Source organism: Somniosus microcephalus, chromosome 1 (assembly GCF_052327205.1).
Source record: "Somniosus microcephalus isolate GS21.2 chromosome 1, FLI_Smic_1.0, whole genome shotgun sequence".
NCBI lineage: Eukaryota > Metazoa > Chordata > Chondrichthyes > Squaliformes > Somniosidae > Somniosus > Somniosus microcephalus.
This window is the reverse complement of record NC_140987.1, coordinates 15016408-15037669: the sequence shown is the minus strand read 5'-3', so window position 1 is coordinate 15037669 and position 21262 is coordinate 15016408. Positions and strand designations below refer to the sequence as shown.

The 21262-nt window shown below is 51.7% G+C and overlaps 1 protein-coding gene across 2 annotated transcripts in view; it reads left to right on the top strand.

Annotated features, from left to right (window-relative positions):
• The window catches only part of egflam (EGF-like, fibronectin type III and laminin G domains), a 190728-nt gene that overhangs the window by 155052 nt on the left and 14414 nt on the right, over window positions 1-21262 (top strand). The window contains exons 7-9 of one of the 2 annotated variants that reach the window (XM_085968454.1): window positions 1642-1665; window positions 8422-8500; window positions 13474-13617. In XM_085968454.1, the coding sequence (XP_085824580.1) occupies window positions 1642-1665; window positions 8422-8500; window positions 13474-13617 (247 nt within the window). The remainder of the gene's footprint in view (window positions 1-1641; window positions 1666-8421; window positions 8501-13473; window positions 13618-21262) is intronic. The other variant, XM_085968538.1, reaches the window with a different exon arrangement.

The window sequence follows — 21262 nt, the reverse complement described above, 5'->3', positions numbered from 1 at the left end:
TGTTTTGAAATTTTCAATTGACCCCCACCATCAAAAGCTGTTTTGGGGGGAGAGAGTTCCAGATTTCCACTAGCCTTTGTGTGAAGAAGTAATTCCTGACATCACCCTGAACGGCCTGGCTCTAATTTTAAGGTTCTGCCCCCCTTGCGCTGGACTCCCCCCACCAGAAGAAATTGTTTCTCTCTATCTACCCTATTGAATCCTTTAACTATCTTAAACATCTCGATTATACCACTCCTCAATCTTCTATATTCTATATATTCCAGTGGAGGGGTGGGAGGGAAATGAGATATTCCAGTAAATGGTGGAGGGTATAATCTCAGTCTACTCGCCATCGCATGTTAAAGCAGTCCGAGGATTGGGAAGCTAATGATTATATTTTATTCGCTCTCTCTCTCTCTTCTCTCCTGGATGTGCTGACTCCCTGCTGGGGGTTTATTTTGGTTGGTCAGTTACCACCTTTATTCCCAAGTGGCCAATCAACAGCGAGGGTCAGCCAGCTATTTGGCTGTGAGAGGAGTCATAGCCTGGTTCGATCCCGCAGTGCACACATGCAGCCTCTCCAACAAGGTCAGGGGGGTGGGGGGTGGGGGCATGGGGGTCTGGAGCGACGTCAGGTGTAGGATTTCCCCCCCCACGAGCCCCGCTGGAATTGGCTAGCTCCCGCAGAGGCTGAGGATCAAACTGAGGTCGGTTCGGCAGAGTGCTAGGCAGGGGAGTGCATCTACCGATCGAGCCACAAGGGCCTGATGATTTAAAAAAGAATTTTAATTGTATCATTAGACCAAAAAATAGATTTTTGATTTTGACTCATTCAGCATTGAAAGCTCAGCTACATGTAGATCCCCAGGACTTAATCTCCCTCTTCAACAGGAGACATTAGAGTGTTAACATAGAGTTAAAGGGTCAAAACAGGAGACGTTAAAGTGTTAACATAGAGTTAAAGGGTCAAAACAGGAGACGTTAGAGTGTTAATGTACAGTGTCAGCTGTGGCTCAGTGGGCAGCACTCTCTCTCTCTCTCTCTCTTTCTCACCTCTGAATCAGAAGGTCGTGGGTTCAAGTCCCACTCCAGAGACTTCATCACAAAAATCCAGGCTGACACTCCCAGTGCAGTGCTGAGGGAATGCTGCACTGTCAGAGGTGCTGTCTTTCAGATGAGACATTAAACAGAGGCCCCGTCTGCTCTCAAGTGGGTGTAAAATATCCCACGGCACTATTTCGAAGAAGAGCAGGGGAGTTCTGTCCTGGGGCCAATATTTATCCCTCATTCAACAGGGGAGTCAAGGGTTATGGGGAGCGGGCGGGAAAGTGGACTTGAGGCCAAGATCAGATCAGCCGTGGCCGACTCCTGCTCCTATTTCTTATGTTCAACATCACTAAACACAGATTATCTGGTCATTGTCACATTGCTGTTTGTGGGAGCTTGCTGTGCACAAATTGGCTGCCGCGTTTCCTACATTACAACAGTGACTACACTTCAAAAATGTACTTCATTGGCTGTAAAGTGCTTTGAGACGTCCGGTGGTCGTGAAGGGCGCTATAGAAATGCAAGTCTGTCTTTCTTTAACTTGTGTGATGTAAACCCTTTACTGCTAACGATCTATCTTGTTTTCTTTCCTTTGCTTCCTGTGGGCTGCAGAATGTGGAAATTACTGTCTGAACAGTAAGTAACTCCAGGATCCGCCCTGGTGTTCGAGCAGGAACCTCTCCGAGGTTCATAGTAGTGTTTGCAGACGGGCACCCCCTCAGTCAATAAACCACAGCTGGAGGGAGCCATACCTGGGGTCCCTAAAACAATCGCTTCTTGTGGACCACAATGTACGGCTCTCATTGAAGCCCACACCACCAGTCCCTGTCCTACTGATACTCCCTGTATAAAAACAGAAATCTTGCTTTGGTGTTTGAACTTCCTGGGCCTGGCGATCTCAGAAGGACTGGTCTTAGTGCCGCTGCCTCATTGGTGGAGACATTTGAAACAGGATCGCCAGGACCTGTTAGCGGCTTGAGATAGCAGATTGTAACAGCCGCCACAGCTCAAAAGAATTTAATTGGCTGTAGAACAGCTTGGGACGTCCTGAGGTTGTGAAACATCCTTCCTGCCTCCCTCCTTTCTTCCTTCATTCCATCCCTCCTCCCTCTCTCCTTTTTTCCTTTCTCCCTCCCTCCCGCCGGACAGAAAGGCTTGCAGTGCCCCTGAGGTGTTGAATTCTGCTCCTGCTGAAGTGATCCATCCATCGATTGTATTGTCATACACCAGCATTGGAAAACATATATCCCCTCCCGCTTTTCCCTGGCCATTACCAGCTATGGGTGCCAGTGATCCCAGTGATCCTGGCCTTTACCAGCTCTGGGTGCCAGTGATCCAGTGATCCCGGCCTTTACCAGCTCTGAGTGCCAGTGATCCAGTGATCTCAGCCTTTACCAGCTCTGGGTGCCAGTGATCCATTGATCCTGGCCTTTACCAGCTCAGGGTGCCAGTGATCCCGGCCATTACCAGCTCTGGGTGCCAGTGATCCAGTGATCCCAGCCTTTATTTGACTCAGAGAATAGGGTCCTGAATTTAAATAAAGGAAACTACGATGGTTTGAGGCGCAAGTTGGGTAGGATTGATTGGGGAATGTTACTCAAAGGGTTGACGGTGGATAGGCAATGGCAAACATTTAAAAATCGCATGGATGAACTACAGAATTTGTTCATCCCTGTTTGGCATAAAAATAAAACAAAAAAGGTGAATCAACCATGGCTAACAAGGAAAATTAGGGATAGCATAAGATCCAAGGAGAGGACATATATTTTGGCCAGAAAAAGCAGTAAACCTGAGGATTGGGAGCAGTTTAGGATTCAACAAAGGTGGACAAAGCAATTAATTAAAAGGGGGAAAATAGAGTATGAGAGTAAGCTTGCAGGGAACATAAAAACTGACTGTAAAAGCTTCTATAGATATGTGAAGAGAAAAAGATTGGTGAAGTCAAGCGTAGGTCCCTTGCAGTCAGAATCAGGGGAATTTATAATGGGGAACAAAGAAATGGTAGACCAATTAAATACATACTTTGGTTCTGTCTTCACAAAGGAGGACACAAATAACTTCCCAGAGATGTCGGGGAACATAGGGTCTAATGAGAGGGAGGAACTGAAAGAAATCTGTATTTGTAGGGAAATGGTGATAGGGAAATTGACGGGATTGAAGTCCGATAAATCCCCATGGCCTGATAATCTACATCCTAGGGTACTTAAGGAAGTGGCCCAAGAAATAGTAGATGCATTGCTGGTCATCTTCCAAAATTCTATAGACTCTGGAACAGTTCCCATGGATTGGAGGGTATCTAATGTTACCCCACTATTCAAAAAAGGTGGTAGAGAGAAAACAGGGAATTATAGACCAGTAGGCCTGACATCGGTAGTGGGGAAAATGCTAGAGTCCATTATAAAAGATGTAATAGCAGAGCACTTGGAAAACAGTGACAGGATCGGACAAAGTCAACATGGATTTACAAAAGGTGAATCGTGCTTGATTAATCTACTGGAATTTTTTGAGGATGTAACTGGTAGAATAGATAAGGGAGAACCAGTGGATGTGGTGTATCTGGACTTTCAGAAGGCTTTTGATAAAGTCCCGCATAAGAGATTAGCGTATAAAGTTAAGGCACATGGGATTGGGGGCAAGGTACTGACTTGGATAGAGAACTGGTTGGCAGATGGGAAGCAAAGAGTTGAAATAAACGGGTCTTTTTCTGAGTGGCAGGCAGTGACTAGTGGGGTACCGCAGGGATCGGTGCTAGGACCCCAGCTATTCACAATATATATTAATGATCTAGACGAGGGAACTAGATGTAATATCTCCAAGTTTGCAGATGACACAAAGCTGGGTGGGCGTGTGTGCTGTGAGGAGGATGCCGAGAAACTACAGTATGATTTGGACAGGTTGGGTGATTGGGCAGAAGCATGGCAGATGCAGTATAACGTGGATAAATGCGAGGTTATCCACTTTGGTGTCAAAAACAGGAAGGCAGATTATTATCTGAATGGCAATAGATTGGGAGAAGGGGAAGTGCAACGAGACCTGGGTGTTCTTGTGCACCAGTCACTGAAGGTAAGCATGCAGGTGCAGCAAGCGATTAAGAAGGCAAATGGTATGTTGGCCTTCGTAGCGAGAGGATTTGAGTACAGGAACAAGGATGTCTTGGTGCAGCTGTACAGGGCCTTGGTGAGACCACATCTTGAGTATTGTGTGCAGTTTTGGTCACCTTATCTGAGGAAGGATGTTCTTGCCATGGTGGGAGTGCAGTGAAGATTCACCAGACTGATACCTGGGACGGCAGGAATAACATATGAAGAGAGATTGGGTCGATTGGGCTTGTACTCGCTGGAGTTTAGAAGAATGAGAGGGGATCTCATTGAAACTTATAAAATTCTAACAGGACTAGACAGACTAGATGCAGGAAGGATGTTCCCGATGGCGGGGGAGTCCAGAACCAGGGGTCACAGTCTAAGGATAAGGGGTAAGCCATTTAGGACAGAGATGAGGAGGAATTTCTTCAGCCAGAGAGTGGTGAGCCTGTGGAATTCTCTACCACAGAAGGCAGTGGAGGCCAATTCATTAAATATATTCAAGAAGGAGTTAGATATATTTCTTAAGGCTAAATGGATATGGGGAGAAGGCAGGGACAGGGTACTGAATTTGGATGATCAGCCAGGATCTCATTGAATGGCGGAGCAGGCTCGAGGGGCCGAATGGCCTACTCCTGCTCCTATCTTCTATGTTTCTATGTTTACCAGCTCGGGGTGCCAGTGATCCAGTGTTCCCGGCCTTTACCAGCTCTGGGTGCCAGTGATCCAGTGATCCCGGCCTTTACCAGCTCGGGGTGCCAGTGATCCTGGCCTTTACCAGCTCTGGATGGCAGTGATCCAGTGATCCAGTGATCCCGGCCTTTCCCAGCTCGGGGTGCCAGTGATCCAGTGATCCCAGCCTTTCCCAGCTCGGGGTGCCAGTGATGGTCACCAGGAACAATGCCGGTGAAAAGCTGCCGGATTGATGTAAAAACCCGAGCGGTTCGCTAACGTCCTTCGGGGGGAGGGAAGCTGCCGTCCTTACCCGGCAGAGGCCTACACGTAACTCCTGTCCCACACCACCAGGTTGACTCTGAAGTGGGCTAACAAGTTGTAAAGGATTGTGTGAAGTGACGCGGTGCACCGCCCCCTTTCTCAGTGCCACCAGGGACGGCACGAAATGGCAGCCTTGTCGGTGATGCCCACAACCCGAGAATTAATTTTATAAACGAGCTTGACCAGAGGCTCGTTGTGGCTCTGCCGGCTCGTTGAGTATATTCAAGGCAGAGAGCGATAGATTTTTGGATATTAAGGGAACCAAGAGATATGGGGATCAGGGGGGAAAGTGGAGATGGTGTCGATGATCAGCCGTGATCTTATTGAATGGCGGAGCAGGTTCGAGGGGCCGAATGGCCGACTCCTGCTCCTATTTCTTATGTAAATAGCCGTCCAATTAGTGCCACTGCCTCTGCTCTTTCCCCATAGCCCTGCAAGTTAGTCCCCTACAAGTACATGTCCAATTGCCTTTCGAACGTTACGATGAGATCTGACTCCACCATCTGGTTCTTTTGCCAATGACTGTAAAGCTGGTTACCGACCCACTTGCCAGAGGAAACAGTTTCTCCCTACTTATCAAACCCCCCCATAGTTTGGAACACTTCTATTAGGCCTCCCCTTAGCCCTCTCTGCTCTAAAGGAGAACAGCCCCAGCTTCTCCAGTCTCTCCACATAACTGAGCTCCCTCACCCCTGGAATCATCCTCCTCTTCAGGTTCCATGACGTCCTTCCTAAAGAGCGGTGCCGAGATTTGTCCACAATCCTCCAGCTGGGGCACAACCTGAGATTTGTAGAGGTTTAGCACGACTGATACCTGGTATGGCAGGAATGACGTATGAGGAGAGATTGGGTCAATTGGGCTTACACTCGCTGGAGTTTAGAAGAATGAGAGGGGACCTCATTGAAACTTATAAAATTCTAACAGGACTAGACAGACTAGATGCAGGAAGGATGTTCCCGATGGCGGGAGAGTGCAGAACCAGGGGTCACAGTCTAAGGATGGCATAGTGGTTAGCACTGTTGCCTCACAGCGCCAGGGACCCGGGTTCAAATCCGGCCTCGGGCGACTGTCTGTGTGGAATTTGCACATTCTCCCCGTGTTTGCGTGGGTTTCCTCCGGGTGCTCCGGTTTCCTCCCACAGTCCAAAGATGTGCGGGTTAGGTTGATTGGCCATGATAAAAATTGACCCTTAGTGTTAGGGGGGATTAAATACGTGGGGTTACGGGGATAGGGCTTGGGTGGGATGGCTGTCGGTGTAGGGACCGGGTGCTAGGGTTTGGATGATCAGCCATGATCTCGTTGAATGGCGGAGCAGGCTCGAAGGGCCGAATGGCCTGCTCCTACTCCTATCTTCTATGTTTCTATGTTTCCATAAGGGGTAAGCCATTTAGGACAGAAATGAGGAGGAATTTCTTCACCCAGAGAGTGGTGAACCTGTGGAATTCTCTACCACAGAAGGCAGTAGAGGCCAATTCATTAAATATATTCAAGAAGGAGTTGGATATATTTCTTAAGGCTAAAGGGATCAAGGGATATGGAGAGAAGGCAGGGACAGGGTACTGAATTTGGATGATCAGCCATGATCGCATTGAATGGCGGAGCAGGCTCGAGGGGCCGAATGGCCGACTCCTGCTCCTATCTTCTATGTTTCTATGACTTCCTTGCTTTTGCATTCAATGCCCCTATTTACAAAGCCAAGGATCCCATACACTTTCTTAACCACCTTATCAACTTGCCCTGCCACCTTCAAAGATTTGTGAATATGCACCCCCAGGTCCCTATTCCCTTGGATTTGCAACACCTTTTGTTGGGGTTGGGTGGGTGCACCAAGTGGAAGTGTCCCCTAGAGGGAGCACCAGGCCTGTGCTCAGCACACTGACGCTCCGGCCCAGACCAGGCCGATTATAGAGTGGTTGCAGCTTAGCTAAGGATCATGGGTAACTGAGCCTCCATTACTGTTTGGGGCATGATTCGAATTCCCTGTTTAGTACATAGACGCAGGAGGAGGCCCCTCGAACCTGTTCCGCCATTCAATCAGATCATGGCTGATCTGTATCTTAGCTCCATCTACCCGCCTTAGTTCTGTAACCCTTAATACCTTTGCCTGACAAAAAAGGGGAGAGAGTGGAGAAGGGGGAGAGCGTGGCGAGTGAGGGGGTGGGGGAAGTGAGGAGGGAGGAGAGTGTGGGGGTGGGGGAAGAGGGTGGGGGGAGAAGGCGGGTGGGGGGAGAGGGCGGGGGAGGGGGAGAGGGTGGGGGAGACAGGGTGGGGGAGACAGGGTGGGGGGGACAGGGTGGGGGAGGGGGACAGGGTGGGGGGAGGGGGACAGGGTGGGGGGAGAGGGTGGGGGAGGGGAGACAGGGTGGGGAGGGGGAGAGGGTGGGGGAGGGGGAGAGGGTGGAGGGAGAGGGTGGGGGAGGGGGGACAGGGGAGGGGGACAGGGAGGGCAGGGGGACAGGGTGGGGGAGGAGAGGGTGGGGGGGAGAGAGTGTGGGGTGGGGGAGGGGGGACAGGGGAGGGAGACAGGGAGGGGGACAGGGTGGGGGAGGAGCGGGTGGGGGAGGGGGTGAGGGTGGGGGAGGGGGGACAGGGTGGGGGAGAGGGGGGAGGGTGAGGGGAGAGGGTGGGGGAGGGGGAGAGGGTGGGGGAGGGGGGACAGGGAGGGGGAGGGGGACAGGGTGGGGGAGGGGGAGAGTGGGGGAGGAGAGGGTGGGGGGAGAGAGTGTGGGGAGGGGGAGAGGGTGGGGGAGGAGCGGGTGGGGGAGGGGGAGAGGGTGGGGGAGGGGGGACAGGGTGGGGGAGGGGGGGAGGGTGAGGGGAGAGGGTGGGGGAGGGGGTGAGGGGAGAGGGTGGGGGAGAGGGGGGGAGGGTGGGGGAGAGGGGGGGAGGGTGGGGGAGGGGGGACAGGGGAGGGAGACAGGGAGGGGGAGAGGGTGGGGGAGGAGCGGGTGGGGGAGGGGGAGAGGGTGGGGGAGGGGGGACAGGGTGGGGGAGGGGGGAGGGTGAGGGGAGAGGGTGGGGGAGGGGGGAGGGTGAGGGGAGAGCTTTACTCTGATCTGTATTCGCCAGAGTTAGTGCTCTCTCTCTCTCACACACACAGGTACGAGAGGGCAGCTGGTGTCTGTGGAACGAATGCCAGCTTCATTCAGGAGAGCAGGAGAGAAACTTTGAGAGGCAGCAAAAAACAACAAGAGTTGTGTTCTCAATGTTTGAGGCTCCTGTCTCTCCGAGCCCAGCCTCCCCTCTGTGGGCCGATGTGGGAATTGCACCTGCTGGGTACAGTGAGTGACTCTGAGCTTCTTCCTGTGATTTCAGCTATAACAGAAGCCATTGAAATCCCGCAGTTCATTGGCCGCAGTTACCTCACCTACGATCATCCAAACTTCCTCAAGCGGTAAGTGGCCTTCGTAGCGAGAGGGTTCGAGTCCAGGAACAAGGATGTCTTGCTGCAGTTGTACAGGGCCTTGGTGAGACCACACCTTGAGTATTGTGTGCAGTTTTGGTCGCCTTATCTGAGGAAGGATGTTCTTGCCATGGAGGGAGCGCAGCGAAGATTCACCAGGCTGATACCTGGGATGGCAGGAATGACGTATGAGGAGAGATTGGGTTGATTGGGCTTGTACTCGCTGGAGTTTAGAAGAATGAGAGGGGATCTCATTGAAACTTATAAAATTCTAACAGTACTAGACAGACTAGATGCAGGAAGGATGTTCCCGATGGCCGGGGGAGTCCAGAACCAGGGGTCACAGTCTAAAGATAAGGGGTAAGCCATTTAGGACAGAGATGAGGAGGAATTTCTTCACCCAGAGAGTGGTGAACCTGTGGAATTCTCTACCACACAGGGCAGTTGAGGCCAATTCATTAAATATATTCAAGAAGGAGTTAGATATATTTCTTAAGGCTAAAGGGATCAAGGGATATGGGGAGAAAGCAGGGACAGGGTACTGAATTTGGATGATCAGCCATGATCTCATTCAATGGTGGAACAGGCTCGAGGGGCCGAATGGCCTACACCTGCTCCTATCGTCTATGTTTCTATGTCCTCCCGGATCAGCTGTAGCCCAGTGGGTAGCTCTCTCGCCTTAGAGTCAGAACAGCCCCATTCTAGAAAATCTAAGAGGTTCGGGTGGTTTATATATAGAATAACAGATACCCGGGAGTGAGTTACAGGCTGGAATCTAATCGAGGGGTTTGTGGGGTTTATATATAGAATAACGGATACCCGGGAGTGAGTTACAGGCTGGAATCGAATCGAGGGGTTCGGGTGGTTTATATATAGAATAACGGATACCCGGGAGTGAGTTACAGACTGGAATCTAATCGAGGGGTTCGGGTGGTTTATATATAGAATAACGGATACCTGGGAGTGAGTTACAGGCTGGAATCTAATCGAGGAGTTCGGGGGTTTATATATAGAATAACGGATACCCGGGAGTGAGTTACAGGCTGGAATCTAATCGAGGGGTTCGGGGGGTTTATATATAAAATAACGGATACCTGGGAGTGAGTTACAGGCTGGAATCTAATCGAGGGGTTCAGGGGGTTTATATATAGAATAACGGATACCCGGGAGTGAGTTACAGGCTGGAATCTAATCGAGGGGTTCGGGGGGTTTATATATAAAATAACGGATACCTGGGAGTGAGTTACAGGCTGGAATCTAATCGAGGAGTTCGGGGTTTATATATAGAATAACGGATACCCGGGAGTGAGTTACAGGCTGGAATCTAATCCAGGGGTTCGGGGGGTTTATATATAGAATAATGGATACCTGGGAGTGAGTTACAGGCTGGAATCTAATCGAGGGGTTCAGGGGGTTTATATATAGAATAACGGATACCCGGGAGTGAGTTACAGGCTGGAATCTAATCGAGGGGTTCGGGGGTTTATATATAGAATAACGGATACCCGGGAGTGAGTTTCAGGCTGGAATCTAATCGAGGGGTTCAGGGGGTTTATATATAGAATAACGGATACCTGGGAGTGAGTTACAGGCTGGAATCTAATCGAGGGGTTCGGGTGGTTTATATATAGAATAACGGATACCTGGGAGTGAGTTACAGGCTGGAATCGAATCCAGGGGTTCGGGGGGTTTATATATAGAATAACGGATACCCGGGAATGAGTTACAGGCTGGAATCTAATCGAGGGGTTCGGGTGGTTTATATATAGAATAACAGATACCCGGGAGTGAGTTACAGGCTGGAATCTAATCCAGGGGTTCGGGGGTTTATATATAGAATAATGGATACCCGGGAGTGAGTTACAGGCTGGAATCTAATCGAGGGGTTCGGGGGGGGTTTATATATAGAATAACGGATACCTGGGAGTGAGTTACAGGCTGGAATCTAATCGAGGGGTTCGGGGGGTTTATATATAGAATAACGGATACCCGGGAGTGAGTTACAGGCTGGAATCGAATCCAGGGGTTCGGGGGGTTTATATAGAATAACGGATACCCGGGAGTGAGTTACAGACTGGAATCTAATCGAGGGGTTCGGGGGGTTTATATATAGAATAACGGATACCCGGGAGTGAGTTACAGGCTGGAATCAAATCCAGGGGTTCGGGGGGTTTATATAGAATAATGGATACCCGGGAGTGAGTTACAGACTGGAATCTAATCGAGGGGTTCGGGGGGTTTATATATAGAATAACGGACACCTGGGAGTGAGTTACAGGCTGGAATCTAATCCAGGGGTTCGGGGGGTTTATATATAGAATAACGGATACCCGCGAGTGAGTTACAGGCTGGAATCTAATCGAGGGTTTCGTGGGGTTTATATACAGAATAACAGATACCCGGGAGTGAGTTACAGGCTGGAATCGAATCCAGGGGTTCGGGTGGTTTATATATAGAATAACGGATACCCGGGAGTGAGTTACAGGCTGGAATCTAATCCAGGGGTTCAGGGGGTTTATATATAGAATAACGGATACCCGGGAGTGAGTTACAGGCTGGAATCTAATCCAGGGGTTCAGGGGGTTTATATATAGAATAACGGATACCCGGGAGTGTGTTACAGGTTGGAATCTAATCGAGGGGTTCGGGTGGTTTATATATAGAATAACGGATACCCGGGAATGAGTTACAGGCTGGAATCTAATCGAGGGATTCGGGGGTTTATATATAGAATAACGGATACCCGGGAGTGAGTTACAGGCTGGAATCTAATCGAGGGGTTCGGGGGTTTATATATAGAATAACGGATACCCGGGAGTGAGTTACAGGCTGGAATCTAATCCAGGGGTTCGGGGGTTTATATATAGAATAACAGATACCCGGGAGTGAGTTACAGGCTGGAATCTAATCCAGGGGTTCGGGGGGTTTTCTATAGAATAACGGATACCCGGGAATGAGTTACAGGCTGGAATCTAATCAAGGGGTTCGGGGGGTTTATATATAGAATAATAGATACCCGGGAGTGAGTTACAGGCTGGAATCTAATCCAGGGGTTTGTGGGGTTTATATATAGAATAACGGATACCCGGGAGTGAGTTACAGGCTGGAGTCTAATCGAGGGGTTCGGGTGGTTTATATATAGAATAACGGATACCCGGGAGTGAGTTACAGGCTGGAATCTAATCGAGGGGTTCAGGGCGTTTATATATAGAATAACGGATACCTGGGAGTGAGTTACAGGCTGGAATCTAATCCAGGGGTTCGGGTAGTTATACATAGAATAACGGATACCCGGGAGTGAGTTACAGGCTGGAATCTAATTGAGGGGTTCGGGTGGTTTATATATAGAATAACGGATACCCGGGAGTGAGTTACAGGCTGGAATCTAATCGAGGGGTTCGGGGGGTTTATATATAGAATAACGGATACCCGGGAGTGAGTTACAGGCTGGAATGGAATCGAGGGGTTCAGGGCGTTTATATATAGAATAACGGATACCCAGGAGTGAGTTACAGGCTGGAATGGAATTGAGGGGTTCAGGGCGTTTATATGTAGAATAACGGATACCCGGGAGTGAGTTACAGGCTGGAATCTAATCGAGGGGTTCGGGTGGTTTATATATAGAATAACGGATACCCGGGAGTGAGTTACAGGCTGGAATCGAGGGGTCAGAATCATAGAATGATATGGTACAGAAGGAGGCCATTCGGCCCATCCTGCCTGTGCCAGCTCTTTGAAGGAGCTCTCCAATTAGTCTCACCCACCTCCCTGCTCTTTCCCCACAGCCCTGCAAAATTTTTCCTTTTGAAGTATTTCTCCAATTCCCTTTCTGAAAGTTACTATTGAATCTGCTTCCACCGCCCTTTCAGGCAGCGCATTCCAGATCATAAAATGTGTTCCGACCCCACTGCCTGTGCAATCAGTTTCTCCCTGTCGACTTTATAATAACTCCTCAGGATTGTGAAAACTTCTATTAAATCTCCCCTAATCTACCTCTGCTCTAAAGAGAACAACCCCAGCTTCTCCAGTCTTTCCGCATAACTGAAGTCTCTCATCCCTGGTACCGTTCGAGTAAATCTCCTCTGCACCCTCTCCAAGGCCTCGACATCCTTCCTAAAGTGCGGGGCCCAGAATTGGACACAAGACTCCAGCTCAGGCCTAACCAGTGATTTAGCATAACCTCATTGCTTCTGTACTCTGTTCCTCTATTAATGAAGCCAAGGATCCTGTATGCTTTTTAACAGCCTTCTCAACGTGTCCTGCCACCTTCAAAGACTTGTGTATGTACACCCCCAGGACTCTCTATCCCTGCGCCCACTTTAAATTTGTATCAGTTAGTTTATATTGCCTCTCTTCATTCTTCCTTCCAAAATGTATCACTTTGCAGTTCTCTGCATTAAATTTCCTGCCATGTGTCTGCCCATTTCACCAGCCTGTCCATGTCCTCCTGAAGTCTGTCACTATCCTCCTTCATTTTCGAGTTTTGTGTCATCTGCAAACTTTGAAATGATGCCCTGTATACCCAAGTCCAGGTCATTAATATATATCAAAAAGAGCAGTGGTCCTAATACCGACCGCCTGGGGAAAACCGCTGTATACGTCCCTCCAGTCTGAAAAACAACCGTTCACCACTACTCTCTGCTTTCTGTCCTTTAGCCAATTTTGTAACCACGCTGCCACTGTCCCTTTAATCCCATGGGTTCAGGTGTTGCAATTTATGTTCCCACCTCACCCAATTGATTGATGTAAATGACTTTATTCCGATTGACTGATGACTAGAGTCACCCAGATGGGTACAGAATTCTTCCAGGAGACCTTTGAACCTTTCCCAAAGTTCCCTCTGCCTTTGCCCGGGTGAACCTGGTTTCCGTTTGTTTAAGTCCACTGGTGACGGCGCGGTTTGAGTGAGTGGCTCCCGGTCATGTTTGACCGGAGCTCTGTTATTTTGTCGATCTGCCCACCAGAGTCTCGGGATCCAGAAGCAACATCTTCATGAGGTTCAAGACTATAGCCGACGATGGCCTGTTGCTATGGAGAGGAGACAGTACCATGAGGCTTCACAGTGACTTCATCTCGCTCGGTCTCCAGGATGGGGCCTTGGTGTTCAGGTTAGTTACTGGGCCTTGGTATGTGTTTAGTGACTGGGCCTTGGTATGTGTTTAGTGACTGGGCCTTGGTGTGTGGTTAGTGACTGGGCCTTGGTGTGTGGTTAGTGACTGGGCCTTGGTGTGTGGTTAGTTACTGGGCCTTGGTATGTGTTTAGTGACTGGGCCTTGGTGTGTGGTTAGTGACTGGGCCTTGGTGTGTGGTTAGTGACTGGGCCTTGGTGTTCAGGTTAGTTACTGGGCCTTGGTATGTGTTTAGTGACTGGGCCTTGGTGTGTGGTTGGTGACTGGGCCTTGGTGTTCAGGTTAGTTACTGGGCCTTGGTATGTGTTTAGTGACTGGGCCTTGGTGTGTGGTTGGTGACTGAGCCTTGGTGTGTGTTTAGTGACTGGGCCTTGGTGTTCAGGTTAGTTACTGGGCCTTGGTATGTGTTTAGTGACTGGGCCTTGGTGTGTGGTTAGTGACTGGGCCTTGGTGTGTGGTTAGTGACTGGGCCTTGGTGTGTGGTTAGTGACTGGGCCTTGGTGTTCAGGTTAGTTACTGGGCCTTGGTGTGTGTTTAGTGACTGGGCCTTGGTGTGTGGTTGGTGACTGGGCCTTGGTGTGTGGTTGGTGACTGGGCCTTGGTGTGTGGTTGGTGACTGGGCCTTGGTGTGTGTTTAGTGACTGGGCCTTGGTGTGTGTTTAGTGACTGGGCCGTGGTGTGTGGTTGGTGACTGGGCCTTGGTGTGTGTTTAGTGACTGGGCCTTGGTGTGTGGTTAGTGACTGGGCCTTGGTGTGTGGTTAGTGACTGGGCCTTGGTGTGTGGTTGGTGACTGGGCCTTGGTGTGTGGTGGGTGACTGGGCCTTGGTGTGTGGTGGGTGACTGGGCCTTGGTGTGTGGTGGGTGACTGGGCCTTGGTGTGTGGTGGGTGACTGGGCCTTGGTGTGTGGTTGGTGACTGGGCCTTGGTGTGTGGTGGGTGACTGGGCCTTGGTGTGTGGTGGGTGACTGGGCCTTGGTGTGTGGTGGGTGACTGGGCCATGGTGTGTGGTTGGTGACTGGGCCTTGGTGTGTGTTTAGTGACTGGGCCTTGGTGTGTGGTTAGTGACTGGGCCTTGGTGTGTGGTTGGTGACTGGGCCTTGGTGTGTGGTTGGTGACTGGGCCTTGGTGTGTGTTTAGTGACTGGGCCTTGGTGTGTGGTTAGTGACTGGGCCTTGGTGTGTGGTTGGTGACTGGGCCTTGGTGTGTGTTTAGTGACTGGGCCTTGGTGTGTGGTTGGTGACTGGGCCTTGGTGTGTGGTTAGTGACTGGGCCTTGGTGTGTGGTTGGTGACTGGGTCTTGGTGTGTGGTTGGTGACTGGGCCTTGGTGTGTGTTTAGTGACTGGGCCTTGGTGTGTGGTGGGTGACTGGGCCTTGGTGTGTGGTGGGTGACTGGGCCTTGGTGTGTGGTTAGTGACTGGGCCTTGGTGTGTGGTTGGTGACTGGGCCTTGGTGTGTGTTTAGTGACTGGGCCTTGGTGTCTGTTTAGTGACTGGGCCTTGGTGTGTGGTTGGTGACTGGGCCTTGGTGTGTGGTTAGTGACTGGGCCTTGGTGTGTGGTGGGTGACTGGGCCTTAGAGTCATAGAGTCATAGAGTAATACAGCACGGATAGAGGCCCTTCGGCCCATCGTGTCCATGCCGGCCATCAAGCCCTGTCTAATCTAATCCCATATTCCAGCATTTGGCCCGTAGCCTTGTATGCTATGGCATTTCAAATGCTCATCCAAATGCTTCTTAAATGTTGTGAGGGTTTCTGCCTCCACAACCCTTTCAGGCAGTGAGTTCCAGACTCCAACCACCCTCTGGGTGAAAAAGTTCTTTCTCAAATCCCCTCTAAACCTCCCGCCCTTTACCTTGAATCTATGCCCCCTAGTTATTGACCCCTCTACTAAGGGGAAAAGCTCCTCAGCATCCATCCTATCTATGCCCCTCACAATTTTGTACACCTCAATCATGTCCCCCCTCAGCCTCCTCTGCTCCAAGGAAAACAAACCCAATCTGCCCAGTCTCTCTTCATAGCTGAAGCGCTCCAGCCCTGGTAACATCCTGGTGAACCTCCTCTGCACCCTCTCTAACGCGATCACATCTTTCCTGTAGTGTGGCGACCAGAACTGCACACAGTATTCCAGCTGTGGCCTAACCAGTGTTTTATACAGCTCCATCATAACCTCCTTGCTCTTATATTCTATGCCTCGGCTAATGAAGGCAAGTATCCCATATGCCTTTTTTACCACCTTATCCACCTGTTCCGCCGCCTTCAGGGATCTGTGTACCTGCACACCCAGATCCCTCTGACCCTCCGTCTTGCCTAGGGTCTTTCCCTTCATTGTGTATTCCCTTGCCTTGTTAGACCCCCCAAAGTGCATCACCTCGCACTTTTCCGGGTTAAATTCCATTTGCCACTGTTCCGCCCATCTGACCAACCCATCTATATCGTTCTGCAGACTGAGGCTACCCTCCTCGCTATTTACCACCTTACCAATTTTAGTATCATCCGCGAATTTACTGATCATACCCTTTACATTCATATCCAAGTCATTAATGTAGACCACAAACAGCAAGGGACCCAGCACCGATCCCTGTGGTACCCCACTTGGTGTCTGGTTGGTGACTGGGCCTTGGTGTCTGGTTAGTGACTGGGCCTTGGTGTGTGGTGGGTGACTGGGCCTTGGTGTGTGGTTAGTGACTGGGCCTTGGTGTGTGGTGGGTGACTGGGCCTTGGTGTGTGGTGGGTGACTGGGCCTTGGTGTGTGGTGGGTGACTGGGCCTTGGTGTGTGGTGGGTGACTGGGCCTTGGTGTGTGGTGGGTGACTGGGCCTTGGTGTGTGGTTAGTGACTGGGCCTTGGTGTGTGGTGGGTGACTGGGCCTTGGTGTGTGGTTGGTGACTGGGCCTTGGTGTGTGGTGGGTGACTGGGCCTTGGTGTGTGGTGGGTGACTGGGCCTTGGTGTGTGGTTGGTGACTGGGCCTTGGTGTGTGGTGGGTGACTGGGCCTTGGTGTGTGGTGGGTGACTGGGCCTTGGTGTGTGGTGGGTGACTGGGCCTTGGTGTGTGGTTAGTGACTGGGCCTTGGTGTGTGGTTGGTGACGGGGCCTTGGTGTGTGGTGGGTGACTGGGCCTTGGTGTGTGGTTGGTGACTGGGCCTTGGTGTGTTGTGGGTGACTGGGCCTTGGTGTGTGTTTAGTGACTGGGCCTTGGTGTGTGGTGGGTGACTGGGTCTTGGTGTGTGGTTAGTGACTGGGCCTTGGTGTGTGGTGGGTGGCTGGGTCTTGGTGTGTGGTTAGTGACTGGGCCTTGGTGTGTGTTTAGTGACTGGGCCTTGGTGTGTGGTAGGTGACTGGGCCTTGGTGTGTGTTTAGTGACTGGGCCTTGGTGTGTGGTTGGTGACTGGGCCTTGGTGTGTGGTGGGTGGCTGGGTCTTGGTGTGTGGTTAGTGACTGGGCCTTGGTGTGTGTTTAGTGACTGGGCCTTGGTGTGTGGTAGGTGACTGGGCCTTGGTGTGTGTTTAGTGACTGGGCCTTGGTGTGTGGTGGGTGACTGGGCCTTGGTGTGTGGTGGGTGACTGGGCCTTGGTGTGTGGCTGGTGACTGGGCCTTGGTGTGTGTTTAGTGACTGGGCCTTGGTGTGTGGTTGGTGACTGGGCCTTGGTGTGTGGTGGGTGACTGGGCCTTGGTGTGTGTTTAGTGACTGGGCCTTGGTGTGTGGTTGGTGACTGGGTCTTGATGTGTGTTTAGTGACTGGGCCTTGGTGTGTGTTTAGTGACTGGGCCTTGGTGTGTGGTTGGTGACTGGGCCTTGGTGTGTGGTTAGTGACTGGGCCTTGGTGTGTGGTGGGTGACTGGGCCTTGGTGTCTGGTTGGTGACTGGGCCTTGGTGTCTGGTTGGTGACTGGGCCTTGGTGTGTGGTTAGTGACTGGGCCTTGGTGTGTGGTGGGTGACTGGGCCTTGGTGTGTGGTTAGTGACTGGGCCTTGGTGTGTGGTGGGTGACTGGGCCTTGGTGTGTGGTGGGTGACTGGGCCTTGGTGTGTGGTGGGTGACTGGGCCTTGGTGTGTGGTGGGTGACTGGGCCTTGGTGTGTGGTGGGTGACTGGGCCTTGGTGTGTGGTTAGTGACTGGGCCTTGGTGTGTGGTGGGTGACTGGGCCTTGGTGTGTGGTTGGTGACTGGGCCTTGGTGTGTGGTGGGTGACTGGGCCTTGGTGTGTGGTGGGTGACTGGGCCTTGGTGTGTGGTTGGTGACTGGGCCTTGGTGTGTGGTGGGTGACTGGGCCTTGGTGTGTGGTGGGTGACTGGGCCTTGGTGTGTGGTGGGTGACTGGGCCTTGGTGTGTGGTTAGTGACTGGGCCTTGGTGTGTGGTTGGTGACGGGGCCTTGGTGTGTGGTGGGTGACTGGGCCTTGGTGTGTGGTTGGTGACTGGGCCTTGGTGTGTGGTGGGTGACTGGGTCTTGGTGTGTGGTGGGTGACTGGGTCTTGGTGTGTGGTTAGTGACTGGGCCTTGGTGTGTTGTGGGTGACTGGGCCTTGGTGTGTGTTTAGTGACTGGGCCTTGGTGTGTGGTGGGTGACTGGGTCTTGGTGTGTGGTTAGTGACTGGGCCTTGGTGTGTGGTGGGTGGCTGGGTCTTGGTGTGTGGTTAGTGACTGGGCCTTGGTGTGTGTTTAGTGACTGGGCCTTGGTGTGTGGTAGGTGACTGGGCCTTGGTGTGTGTTTAGTGACTGGGCCTTGGTGTGTGTTTAGTGACTGGGCCTTGGTGTGTGGTGGGTGACTGGGCCTTGGTGTGTGGTTAGTGACTGGGCCTTGGTGTGTGGTGGGTGACTGGGCCTTGGTGTGTGGTTAGTGACTGGGTCTTGGTGTGTGGTGGGTGACTGGGCCTTGGTGTGTGGTGGGTGACTGGGCCTTGGTGTGTGGCTGGTGACTGGGCCTTGGTGTGTGTTTAGTGACTGGGCCTTGGTGTGTGGTTGGTGACTGGGCCTTGGTGTGTGGTGGGTGACTGGGCCTTGGTGTGTGTTTAGTGACTGGGCCTTGGTGTGTGGTTGGTGACTGGGTCTTGATGTGTGTTTAGTGACTGGGCCTTGGTGTGTGTTTAGTGACTGGGCCTTGGTGTGTGGTTAGTGACTGGGCCTTGGTGTGTGGTTGGTGACTGGGCCTTGGTGTGTGGTTAGTGACTGGGCCTTGGTGTTCAGGTTAGTTACTGGGCCTTGGTATGTGTTTAGTGACTGGGCCTTGGTGTGTGGTTGGTGACTGGGCCTTGGTGTTCAGGTTAGTTACTGGGCCTTGGTATGTGTTTAGTGACTGGGCCTTGGTGTGTGGTTGGTGACTGAGCCTTGGTGTGTGTTTAGTGACTGGGCCTTGGTGTTCAGGTTAGTTACTGGGCCTTGGTATGTGTTTAGTGACTGGGCCTTGGTGTGTGGTTAGTGACTGGGCCTTGGTGTGTGGTTAGTGACTGGGCCTTGGTGTGTGGTTAGTGACTGGGCCTTGGTGTTCAGGTTAGTTACTGGGCCTTGGTGTGTGTTTAGTGACTGGGCCTTGGTGTGTGGTTGGTGACTGGGCCTTGGTGTGTGGTTGGTGACTGGGCCTTGGTGTGTGGTTGGTGACTGGGCCTTGGTGTGTGTTTAGTGACTGGGCCTTGGTGTGTGTTTAGTGACTGGGCCGTGGTGTGTGGTTGGTGACTGGGCCTTGGTGTGTGTTTAGTGACTGGGCCTTGGTGTGTGGTTAGTGACTGGGCCTTGGTGTGTGGTTAGTGACTGGGCCTTGGTGTGTGGTTGGTGACTGGGCCTTGGTGTGTGGTGGGTGACTGGGCCTTGGTGTGTGGTGGGTGACTGGGCCTTGGTGTGTGGTGGGTGACTGGGCCTTGGTGTGTGGTGGGTGACTGGGCCTTGGTGTGTGGTTGGTGACTGGGCCTTGGTGTGTGGTGGGTGACTGGGCCTTGGTGTGTGGTGGGTGACTGGGCCTTGGTGTGTGGTGGGTGACTGGGCCATGGTGTGTGGTTGGTGACTGGGCCTTGGTGTGTGTTTAGTGACTGGGCCTTGGTGTGTGGTTAGTGACTGGGCCTTGGTGTGTGGTTGGTGACTGGGCCTTGGTGTGTGGTTGGTGACTGGGCCTTGGTGTGTGTTTAGTGACTGGGCCTTGGTGTGTGGTTAGTGACTGGGCCTTGGTGTGTGGTTGGTGACTGGGCCTTGGTGTGTGTTTAGTGACTGGGCCTTGGTGTGTGGTTGGTGACTGGGCCTTGGTGTGTGGTTAGTGACTGGGCCTTGGTGTGTGGTTGGTGACTGGGTCTTGGTGTGTGGTTGGTGACTGGGCCTTGGTGTGTGTTTAGTGACTGGGCCTTGGTGTGTGGTGGGTGACTGGGCCTTGGTGTGTGGTGGGTGACTGGGCCTTGGTGTGTGGTTAGTGACTGGGCCTTGGTGTGTGGTTGGTGACTGGGCCTTGGTGTGTGTTTAGTGACTGGGCCTTGGTGTCTGTTTAGTGACTGGGCCTTGGTGTGTGGTTGGTGACTGGGCCTTGGTGTGTGGTTAGTGACTGGGCCTTGGTGTGTGGTGGGTGACTGGGCCTTAGAGTCATAGAGTCATAGAGTAATACAGCACGGATAGAGGCCCTTCGGCCCATCGTGTCCATGCCGGCCATCAAGCCCTGTCTAATCTAATCCCATATTCCAGCATTTGGCCCGTAGCCTTGTATGCTATGGCATTTCAAATGCTCATCCAAATGCTTCTTAAATGTTGTGAGGGTTTCTGCCTCCACAACCCTTTCAGGCAGTGAGTTCCAGACTCCAACCACCCTCTGGGTGAAAAAGTTCTTTCTCAAATCCCCTCTAAACCTCCCGCCCTTTACCTTGAATCTATGCCCCCTAGTTATTGACCCCTCTACTAAGGGGAAAAGCTCCTCAGCATCCATCCTATCTATGCCCCTCACAATTTTGTACACCTCAATCATGTCCCCCCTCAGCCTCCTCTGCTCCAAGGAAAACAAACCCAATCTGCCCAGTCTCTCTTCATAGCTGAAGCGCTCCAGCCCTGGTAACATCCTGGTGAACCTCCTCTGCACCCTCTCTAACGCGATCACATCTTTCCTGTAGTGTGGCGACCAGAACTGCACACAGTATTCCAGCTGTGGCCTAACCAGTGTTTTATACAGCTCCATCATAACCTCCTTGCTCTTATATTCTATGCCTCGGCTAATGAAGGCAAGTATCCCATATGCCTTTTTTACCACCTTATCCACCTGTTCCGCCGCCTTCAGGGATCTGTGTACCTGCACACCCAGATCCCTCTGACCCTCCGTCTTGCCTAGGGTCTTTCCCTTCATTGTGTATTCCCTTGCCTTGTTAGACCCCCCAAAGTGCATCACCTCGCACTTTTCCGGGTTAAATTCCATTTGCCACTGTTCCGCCCATCTGACCAACCCATCTATATCGTTCTGCAGACTGAGGCTACCCTCCTCGCTATTTACCACCTTACCAATTTTAGTATCATCCGCGAATTTACTGATCATACCCTTTACATTCATATCCAAGTCATTAATGTAGACCACAAACAGCAAGGGACCCAGCACCGATCCCTGTGGTACCCCACTTGGTGTCTGGTTGGTGACTGGGCCTTGGTGTCTGGTTAGTGACTGGGCCTTGGTGT